This window comes from Aulonocara stuartgranti, assembly GCF_965226115.1.
Source record: "Aulonocara stuartgranti genome assembly, chromosome: 7".
In the NCBI taxonomy this organism is placed as follows: Eukaryota; Metazoa; Chordata; class Actinopteri; order Cichliformes; family Cichlidae; genus Aulonocara; species Aulonocara stuartgranti.
In genome coordinates this window covers 68,357,305-68,368,079 of record NC_138945.1, presented here as the reverse complement: position 1 = coordinate 68,368,079, position 10,775 = coordinate 68,357,305, and the positions used below count along the sequence as shown (strand labels likewise).

Sequence of the window (10,775 nt, the reverse complement as noted above, 5' to 3'; positions counted from 1 at the left end):
TTTTTTTTGTTTCTTTTTCACTGTTTGTAATCACAAAGTTCAAATGAATGCACTTTTATAATATTTGTGTTTCAGCCAATATATAAAAACATATACAGAAGTTTTTTCTACCAGTTACTTTATGTCTGTGAAGGTTCTCAGTCATCCAGGTCATCGTAGTCAAAGGAGCTTGCAAAGAAAAGCGTCTGGACTTCTTTGAGTTACTTGAAGACGTTTCACCTCTCATCCGAGAAGCTTCTTCAGTTCTAAGGTCAAATGGTGGAGAGTCCCAGATATAAACCTAGTGGGAGTGACCCCCCACAGAGGGACAAAAGGACCCCCTGATGATCCTCTAATCGCCTGAGCCAAGGTGTGAAACTGGGTGTGGGTCCCAATCAGCCAGAGTTTCGGGTGAGCTCATTGTGAAACCTGGCCCCACCTTATCATGCGAATTCCTGAGGTCAGATGGCCCAGGATGTGAGTGGGCGTTAAGGCGTCTGGGAAGGATCTCAAAACTGGATTATAGATGGCAGAGAGTTGGTGTCGTAAACCACCGCCTCTGTTCAAAGATGGTCGCTCACAGTGGACATAGATGCTTCTTTCACTCCTCTTTCAAACCATCTGTCCTCTCTGTCCAAAATGTGAACATTGGCATCCTCGAAAGAGTGACCTTTGACCTTTAGATGCAGATGGACTGCTGAGTCTTGTCCTGTGGAGGTGGCTCTTCTGTGTTGTGCCATGCGCTTGTGAAGTGGCTGTTTGGTCTCTCCAATGTAGAGGTCTGAGCATTTCGGGAAGCTTTTATTTTGGTATTTCCGTTGATCTGTACAATAAATTTGCATATTAGCCTAAACATTTAGATTTAACATTTAACATTTAGCATTTAGATTTAACATTTAGATTTAACTTTTAACATTTATATTTAACATTTAACTTTTAGATTTAATATTTAACATTTGATGAAAAGTTACAAATATTTTACTAAATGTTGGAAAAAATTACTCGAAAAAATATGTTTTTGTAAGGTTTTGAGCTAAATGTGGAAAAATGTTGCTGTTAATTTCAGCATATTTCACTTTACAAACGGCGTCCCATAGACTGCGGGGCTTTGGAAACAAATTCAAACGTACAGCTCTGTTATCACTTCCAACATAAATGAAGACAGAAAACTAAACAGCAGTGATGTTTGTAGGGTTACTGAAGTTTGGCTAGCTGGTATATAATGATGTGCTACGTGACCGCTAGCGACACAGCTATGTTAGCATAATATAAACAAGCTAACTTTTTTTCCACTGGATAAAAGTTAACGTGAGTGTTCTCGGTGGTCAGGAACAAATGTAATCGCATGGCAGGATGCTGTAAAAGGACCAAACTTCAGCCAGGAGAACAACTGAGATAATCCATCCACAATACGAGGTTAGTCATTCATATACTGCTGCATGGGCTGGGCTGTAGTTACATCCTAAGGTTTTAAAAACTGAGCTTAAATAAATGATTAGCGGTAATAAAAGCCGAGGGAGGTCAACAGTGATCACTGACTGTTTTAGGAGCTTTTTGAGATCAAATGGAAGAAAATACATAACATTAAACATGTTAACAACACAAAAGCCATATTAAACGCAGACTACTTTAGACCCGGAAGTAGGATTCATCACGTCATCACTTAACGACCGGATAGTGGCATTGTAAAGTGCTTTGGGTGCCTTGCCTATATAGCGCCTTGAAAAGCGCTATATAAATCCAATCCATTATTCTCAGGTAGGATGGCCTGCTTTGGAAAGTCTGAGGAACTCTCATCTATACAGTTTTATATATAAGGTGATACTTGGGTTGCTGCCTTCTTATATATGTTCCCTGCTTGCAATGAAACATGCTGGTCGGTATTCTCTTCGTCCGCATGGTTACTTGTTGCTTTCTGTTCCATTTGCCCGAACTGAATTTGGTAAAAGAGCTTTTGTTCGTTTAGCACCCTCGGCTTGGAACAAACTGCAGAAAGAATGGAAAATGACTGAATTCATTTCATTAATTGTTTTTAAATCTAAATTACGAATCCTTGAGGACAAGCCCATAACATGCAACTGTTTCAATTATATCAATTTGTTATTTTAACTGATTTTTAAATTTTTTATTAGAATTTTATTGAATTTTAATTAATTCATTCATTATTTTTTTCATTTATGTTTGCATGTGTGTTGTTGCTGCCTGTGTTTAATTGAGTAATTTCTGTAACTGTGAGACACTTGCTGCTGCTCTTGGCCAGGTCTCCCTTGAAAAAGAGGTTTTTAATCTCAGTGGGATCTTCCTGGTTAAATAAAGGTTAATAAAATAAATAAATAAATAAACTTGAAATGGGAGAGAATACGATTATAATAATATGGGAAAGAAAACTGAAACCGTATAGGTAATAGATAGAGGGTGACTGTGTAACCTGTGTCACGTGGAGTCATTCCGTGAGACGCTTATTAACCAGAATCACCAGCAGAGGGAAGGCGAGGAAACCGGAACCGATGTTCCGCTAAACAGAAAAACGTTTCCGTGCTCAGTCTTTACATGATTTGAGCAAAAAAATTAAAAATAAAATAAAACTGCATGTAGAGCTATATTAACCAGATTTTGTTGACGAGCTATTATAAGTCAGGATGGCCGAGCGGTCTAAGGCGCTGCGTTCAGGTCGCAGTCTCCCCTGGAGGCGTGGGTTCGAATCCCACTTCTGACATCACCTTTTTGTTTGATTGTTACTTCTAAAAATGTTTTACATGTTTAAAACTGTTTCCACACGCTCAAAATCAATGTTCACTACACCACAAACACTATAATACATAATATTCAAATAGATGGCATGTCTCCCAGGGAGAGGATAAGAATTTCAATAATTAATTAATAAAATTTAGTTAACATAAATTTATGGAGATTCTGTTTCTCATTATATCATCAGTGAGAAAAATATTTCTGGCTTTAATGTTTTTTTCTTTGCTTCTTGTTTTGGTCTATTTATGCAGTAATTCTTTAATAGTTGCAAAGAATTAAAATTATTTCTTTTTAATATCTCCATATTTTTCAGTGTATTCCGACTGTTTAATCTTTCAAGCTACGGTCTTTATGAACAGCACAGCAAATAATAAAGAAAGCGACAGAAGAAAAAGCAAACAAAGTATGCTGCAATTTTCAAAAGTCACAAAAATCCTCCTTAACTGACAGATTGGGTTAGTGGATTTTTTGAGTTAAACATTGAAACATTCACAGCATCCATCCATATGTGTTATTGATTAAACTAAGGAATGTAGCGTTGTATCATCCCTTCTTATCAGTCCACAGGGGAAGAACAAACATGTGCGAGCTCCACGCCTAGAGGGCACCACCAGCTTGTGTTGTTTTTTCCTCCCTCCTCCTGGAGTTCAAACACATTAGTGACTGAAGCGCCGCAGGTGAGCAGCCTGCAGGAGCATATGGGAGGTGCCAGGGGAGCAAAAGAGAGCAACCCAAAGCAGATGGGGAGAAGATGACGACGCACTCAATATGTGTGTGGGTGTGTCAGAGGGAAAAGGAGAAGGCAATGTGTAGAGAGACTCACACCGCCTCCACCATTACACACCTGTCAGAGCAGGTGGAGACACTGACAGCTGATACCTGAACCTGGAGGTCTGGCTGGAGGGCTCCTCTTTAACTCAGTGGAGGGTTTTTGTTTCTTTTTTATTTATTTATTTATTTTTGAAGGCATCGGGTTTTGAATGATTCTGTTTTGTCATATTTTTTATTTTTCTTGACTATTTGAAGATTGAGATTTGCTGGTGCCTCCAGTCAACGTAGGGATTCGATTTTTCATCAAAACCTTTTATTGAGAACACTTAAGGACTCTATTATTGTGGCACCTGCGTCTGCGAGAGCTCAGTCATGGCAGACTTCCCGTCCAAAGTTACCACAGAGACCAGCGTCCCTAACTCCCAGAACTCCCACGGTGGGAACAGCATCCGAGGGCTGCCTGGAAGCATATCCTCCAGGGTGGACTTTTCATTTATCCGAAGCATCCCAGCTATGCTGATGATCGCTGAAATTGTATGTAACCAACTAAATGATTACTCTTCTGTCTGTCCTGCACTCTGCTCTGTTTAGTGGGAGGGATGCCTACTCTACTTATTTTATGTTCTGAAACCTCTTGCACTATAAACCAGCAGGGCCTCGGTCCATCTTAGCCATTGTGACATAAAAATATTTAGTGTTCGAACACAATTTTCACACTGAAGATACAAAAGTAAGTTCCTAAAACAGCCTGTAACTGTAGTTTTTAATAAACAACAACAGCTAATTTAACATTTTGAGGGGGTTGTTTTCAATTCAACTTTATTTATACAGCGCCAAATCACAACAACAGTCGCCTCAAGGTGCTTCATACTGTAAGGTCGACCTACAATAACACATACAGAGAAAAACCCAACAATCATATGACCCCCTATGAGCAGCACTTTGGCGACAGTGGGAAGGAAAAACTCCCTTTTAACAGGAAGAAACCTCCAGCAGAACCAGGCTCAGGGAGGGGCGGGGCCATCTGCTGCGATTGGTTGAGGTGAGAGAAGGATTTAATGATAAATGATGGTGTGATTTGTTTATGAATGGCCAATTTAAAATGCTTTGGGGTTGTTCAGCATGGAAAAGCTAATCAAGGTGACTCAACCTCTAGAGATGGACACGCCCCTTATTGCTGAAAAGACTTTAAGTGAATTTTAAAACTGCCTTCGATGCTTTATTTTTAAAAGCACTGAAGATTGTTTTTACTTTGAATGTTTGGAGGTTTTTTGAAGAGTGTTGCATTATGAACATGTTGTACGTTACCTCTGGTGGGAGGTGCTGGAAAGGTCCTTTAAATATGATGCTTATTTTCACCTCCCCTTTTATTGTTGTCAAACTCTTTGTTTTACACAAATTATATTTTTAAAATAATCATTAATTATCTTATACTGAAGCTCGGTGAAGCTCCCGTGTGCCTGAGTGGACTATTTCAAGCATATAAGCCTTTAATGACACAATACAAGAGTAGAAAAAGAAACTTGTCAGCGTCGGTTTATGTTCAGCACAGAGCAGCAACCAAACTAACTAGAACTCAAACATCTGTGAGGGAGACTTTTCCTTTCAGAGGTGGTGGAGATCAAAGCAGAATGTTAGACCTCAAACACAACTCCTTACAAGCTTGAGTGCTCCCCTTACAGTATCTGCTTTATAATTTGATAGTATGACGGTGCTGTTGGTTTATGACAGAACTGCGTTTGCTGAGTTGCCAAAAAAAGTCATAAAAACTTAATAAACAAACACAAGAAGCCCTGAGCTGCAGCTGTTTATCCCACATCGCCTGATGTACAGTGAGGCAATATGCGCGTCTTATCAACCTTTGGACAGCCTGACCCATTTAAACACCGAAGACCATAAATTCCACTGCAGCAAGAAGTGTAATGATCCTTATGGTGGGCTGAACGCAGCTCAATGCAGCTGCAAAAGACTGAACTCCTGTTCACGTGTTTCTCACCTGGGAAGAAACATTGTTAGCATGGATTAACACCCGTGCCTGTCATTGGCAATTTAAACGTTAAAAAGACTAAATGAAGTGATTTGTCTGAGTTAATGATTAAAGCAAAACGTTATTACTTTTCCGTGCTGAGTTTTGCCCGACCTACTACTACAACACCATGAAATGTCAGCAAAAACTGCACCTAATAAAGCCCAGACAGGTGACACGTTTCACAGTCTGAACATTAACAGGGACGCCGCCGTGCACTGTTGTTCCTGCAGTTTTAGTGCAATGCTGGGGAGATCAGTGGAGTGTGACAGGAGGAGCCAAAGACCTCCGCCACCTCTCAGACGTTAGTCAGCCATGTTTCCTTTGCCTAAAGCCAGTACATACCTGAGGGGGGGGGGGGATTGGACCGAGGCTGAGAGCTGCTGTCGTATCACTGTTCACCTGGTACTTCACACAATGAGGTTTATCTGGAGAAAAAACGATTTACATAAGCAGACACCATCATTGATTTCATTTTCCAGGCTCTGTGCCACTTTCTGATAGTGAAGCTTTCCGACTGTGCACCGCACAGTAAAGCAGCATGCAGTCATTTTTATTGTTTATAGATAACCAGGAAGGTTTATGGAGCATAAACGGAAACTTGTTGACACACATTCAAATTCTGTGTCATCTGATTAATGGTGCAGACACACACGTCTTTATCTATGACACCAGCAGTCATAGATAAACGGAAAGAGCTCATCACAGGTTTAAGTCACATGACTGATATATAACATAAAGATATTATATTATAATATAAAGTTATCCTGGATTACCTACACTGTATTCCTTCACTGCTGCAAACTTTTGCTGTACCTTGCGTACTCTGTGTATCAGTCCACATCCTGTCTCCCTTCTCTCATCAACCGGTCGCAGCAGATGGCCCCGCCCCTCCCTGAGCCTGGTTCTGCTGGAGGTTTCTTCCTGTTAAAAGGGAGTTTTTCCTTCCCACTGTCGCCAAAGTGCTGCTCATAGGGGGTCATATGATTGTTGGGTTTTTCCTCTGTATGTATTATTGTAGGTCGACCTTACAATATAAAGCGCCTTGAGGCGACTGCTGTTGTGATTCGGCGCTGTATAAATAAAGTTGAATTGAAAACAACCCCCTCAAAATGTTAAATTAGCTGTTGTTTGACGAGCATTTATTAAAACTGAAACACAGCCTTTCTTCCCAGACGCTGTTTCCACAATGAAAAAACAGAAGTAGTAATGTGAGAGTAAAGTTTGCTGCGGCTGAAACATTGTGACATCATTGTTTGATATCCATAATGTTTAGCACCACCTTGTTGATTTTCCATCTCCACATCAACAACATCAACATAAAAAAACAACAAGTTAGTCTCAGCAATATTTTTGCACACATTTTTAAAAACAAACCTTTTTTCATATCTCCATGACTGCATCTTTTCACCTGTCCTTACTCTGAAATTAGCAGAACACGATTAGTCTCCTGTTTCAGGTCTCCAGGTCCTGATGCAGTATTAATATACAACATGCCCTGCACACTCCATTATAAAATGCATTTGCATAATGCATAAACTCCTGCTGCTGTGCTAGAGCACACAGTTTAACTTGAGCAATGTTTGAACTTTGGCCATTAAACGATATATTTAGAACACTTTATGGTGCAGAGTTGTCCTCTCCACTTCATCCAGCTCGACACTGTTTTGCTTTTTTGTTTTAAATCAAAGGTGAATGCCCTCCGTTTCATTCAAGTTCCTCGCTCATTTTGGTAAACACAGTTTACACAGCAGTGTCACAGCAAACTCCCTGGTCGAACATGTGCATCACAGCTGGACTTTACTGTTTTACTCAGGAAGTTCAAATGATTTCCTCTTCCTTCGGTTCAGAAGAGAAAAGCTCGTTATGATGCAGCCGCTTTGCAAAGGTCTACTTAGGAGAGCGTGCTGTGTATGCATGTGTGTAAAAAGTGAAACCTGACCTGTGCATACATAATGGACTGTCATGTCCTTTCTCATGAGACTGAAGCAGGAAGACATGCGTGCAGGGAAAGAGGGACGCCTCGTGTGTTTTGTACAGTACCTGCAAGAGTCGGTCAGACTGACTTTTAAGATCCCCATGAAAACAGTCTGCCCACCTCAGTGTCACAGACAGTCTGTGGTGCTTATCTGGGCATCAGTGACCTCGTCAAGTGCAGTAAACTCAGGTTACGAGATTATTCTAAAATCTGAGATCTGCTGACGAATATCTGCTGAGCATCGCAAAGCATTTAACAGCTGGTGTTTTCCTCAGAAGTTGATGGTTGAAGAAAGATTACAACAGCCATGTGTACTGTAAATGTTGGTATATATGAATTCTAAGATTTTACTCAAAAATGAACCCATACATAATGGATACAGTTGCTGGAGGTGATTACGTTGTTCTTGCATGCTCCGTCTAACACAATAACTACTGCTTACCTGTGACTCAGCAGATAGAGGCGGTTATCTACCAATCAGAAGGTCGGTAGTTGCCCCATGTGAATGTTAGCCAAGGTATAGAAATGTCTGTTTAACTGGATGGATTCATCGTAAAAAGCACTTTGAGTGCTCAGAGTAGAACAGCACTCCATGAGCACCAGTCACCATTTGTTTGTTTGTTAATAATGTAATAACTGTTTACATAATTTTATTTTTTGTGCCCCCAAACTGATGCACCTGTTGTTTCCTCCCTCTCACCTATTTAGGTTTTTGGGCTGCTCCACTGGGCGCTGATAGCAGGCACCTCTATAGTGGTAGGAGCGTATGGCTGGGTATTGTTTGTCGCCATCACTCTGTGGATCCTCACCACCATCCTCTTCTTCGTCATCCTGTTTGGTGTCACACAAACACTGCCTGCTGTCCCATGGCCCCTGACGGTATGTGAGAGACGGAGGGCAAAGACGAATAAAGTCAAAGAACGTACACAGAGATGTTCCTTGGCAACATTTTATAAACCACCTGTGACTTCGGGCATCATTTCAGTGCATTTAACTACTTAAAAGTTGTTACATTAGAAAAACCAGGAAACAAAGAATTAATTGTACCGCAGTTACAGTATAATGTGTGTCTCCAGCACAACACACCCTGCACACCTCAAAGTGCAGCACACTTATGATCGTGGCTCAAGAGTTGGGAGTTTGCCTTGTAATCGGAAGGTTGCCGGTTCGAGCCCCGGCTCGGACAGTCTCGTCGTTGTGTCCTTGGGCAAGACACTTCACCTACTGCCTACTGGTGTTGGCCAGATGGGCCGATGGTGCTATATGGCAGCCTTGCTTCTGCCCCAGGGCAGCTGTGGCTACACCTGTAGCTGCCTCCACCAGTGTGTGGATGACTGGGTGTGTAAAGTGCTTTGGGGTCCTTAGGGACTAGTAAAAGCGCTATACAAATACAGGCCGTTTACCATTTATGTAAAATAGGAAAATTGTTTGATTTATGATTAGTAAATAACTTAAAATTACATTATTTGAATTAATTACAGTGTAATGATTCCTTTGTTTCCTGTAAAACCGCGACTCATTACATCCTCAGTCTACTGTTAATAACTTGAAATATTTGTATGTGACTATAATGACATCATAATTTTAAATAAAATATGTTGAAGTTCAGTCTACAGGGGAATTACACCCTTAGTCACGGGTTGTATTAGAAACAGTTACCGGTTCCTTGATTTTGCAGTTTGGATGTTTGGTCATCAGTTCTGAGAGACGGTGCATGAACGTCAGCGATACTAATGTGTACTCTCACAGAGCAACAAAAAGGCTGATGAAGTGGTGACGATGACAAGGCTGCAGAAACAGCTCAAAGACAGAAAGAGAAAAAGACGAGGATGCGAAGCCACAGAGGGGCACAGTGTGGCAGGAAGACGGCGAGTCGTTGTGCATTGATGTAATGTGCGTTTTCTCCATTTGTTTCAGGTGATGGTGTATTTTAGCGCAGCCACAGTCCTCTATCTGACTGCTTTCATCACCAACGCAGCTTATGTGACTCCCTTCCAATGGTTCTATGGACATTTGGCAGCTGCTGCAGTAAGTCACCACTCACACTATCTCACAAACTAGCCCAATGTCCAGGGAACACAGAACAGCCTTTTATAACGCACTCGGTGTATTTGATTAGGTGTGCTGCTCGCTAGTGCTGTTAGTGCTGGGAACGACCTTTTGTCTTCAGAAGAGCTTAATTTCTTCATGGCACAGATTCCACATGATGCTAGAAATACTGATCCGAGTTTTTCGTCCACGCTATCACAGCATCACAGTTTCTACAGATTCGTCGGCTACACATCCGTGATGAAGGTTTTCCTCATCACCAAATCGGAAGGCTTCTCTATTTAATGGAGATGTTGTGACTGTGGAGGCCATTCGAGTACAGTGAACTCACTCTCGTTTCAAGTGGACAGTTTGAGGAACAGATCAGTAATGTCTGAAATAATTAAACCAGCCTGTCTGACACCAACAATCAAAGGCTGTCTTGGCGAGGCCTACACGCCTAAACACACTGAGTTCTTGCCAAGTGATCGACTGTTTAGATATTTGCAATAATGAGCAGCTGAATAGGTGTGCCTTATAAAGTGGCAGGTGACTATGACTTACATTGGCAGAAACATCTCCTGTATCAGTGTGTTTTACAGTTCCTCCTGCAGGTCAAAGTCTGTCCTGGTTTACAGCTTTAGCAGAAGCATTGATCACATGATTTCTCACACACACACACTCACTCACACACACACACACACACACACACACTCACTCACACACTCACACACACACACACACACACACACACTCACACACACACACACACACACACACTCTTATCAGAAACTGCCTCTGAGCCACTCCTGTCTAGATTATAGAGGTAAGGTCCCACTAGTACATTGTTTAACCTGCTAAATCACACAGCTGGGCTTGGTATAGATATGAATTCAGAAATATAAACATGACTGTGATTTATGATGGCTGATAAGAATTTCAGACTTTTGCTCAGCTTCCTGGAGTCCCTTCGGCGGTGTAACCGCGTCTCTTCTCATTTTCTTTCGCTGCAGTTCTTTGGTGCTGTGGTGACCTTTGTGTACGCAGCCAGTGCTTTCTTCTCCTACTTGGACTGGAAGGGGGACGGAGGAAACGCCGCCACCAACACAGTGCCGACTTAGGGCTGTGCGGCCAGCGGTGCTGCTCCCAGGAACAAAGCTCACAAAACTCAGATCCTGACTGAGGCAAACCCTGATAATAACCACGAGATGAAATCTGTTCCAGGTGGTTTATTGTTTTAGCCAT

The 10,775-nt window shown here is 41.5% G+C and overlaps 1 protein-coding gene across 1 annotated transcript; it reads left to right on the top strand.

Annotated features, from left to right (window-relative positions):
• Positions 1–3,404: 3,404 nt before the first annotated feature.
• Positions 3,405–10,660, top strand: pllp (plasmolipin). Its single transcript, XM_082542570.1, has 4 exons — positions 3,405–4,032; positions 8,211–8,381; positions 9,420–9,530; positions 10,544–10,660. Exons 1-4 carry the CDS (start codon positions 3,871–3,873, stop codon positions 10,649–10,651), a joined length of 552 nt encoding a protein of 183 aa, XP_082398696.1. The 5' UTR covers positions 3,405–3,870; the 3' UTR covers positions 10,652–10,660.
• Positions 10,661–10,775: the final 115 nt, after the last annotated feature.

What these genes read in the sequence shown, in the direction of transcription:
- pllp (XM_082542570.1), top strand. Translation starts at nt 3,871, where the DNA reads ATGGCAGACTTCCCGTCCAAAGTTACCACAGAGACCAGCGTCCCTAAC. An exon ending in CTGTCCCATGGCCCCTGACG is followed by an intron (nt 8,382 to 9,419) that starts GTATGTGAGAGA and finishes CATTTGTTTCAG; the next exon opens with GTGATGGTGTATTTTAGCGC. An exon ending in GACATTTGGCAGCTGCTGCA is followed by an intron (nt 9,531 to 10,543) that starts GTAAGTCACCAC and finishes CTTTCGCTGCAG; the next exon opens with TTCTTTGGTGCTGTGGTGAC.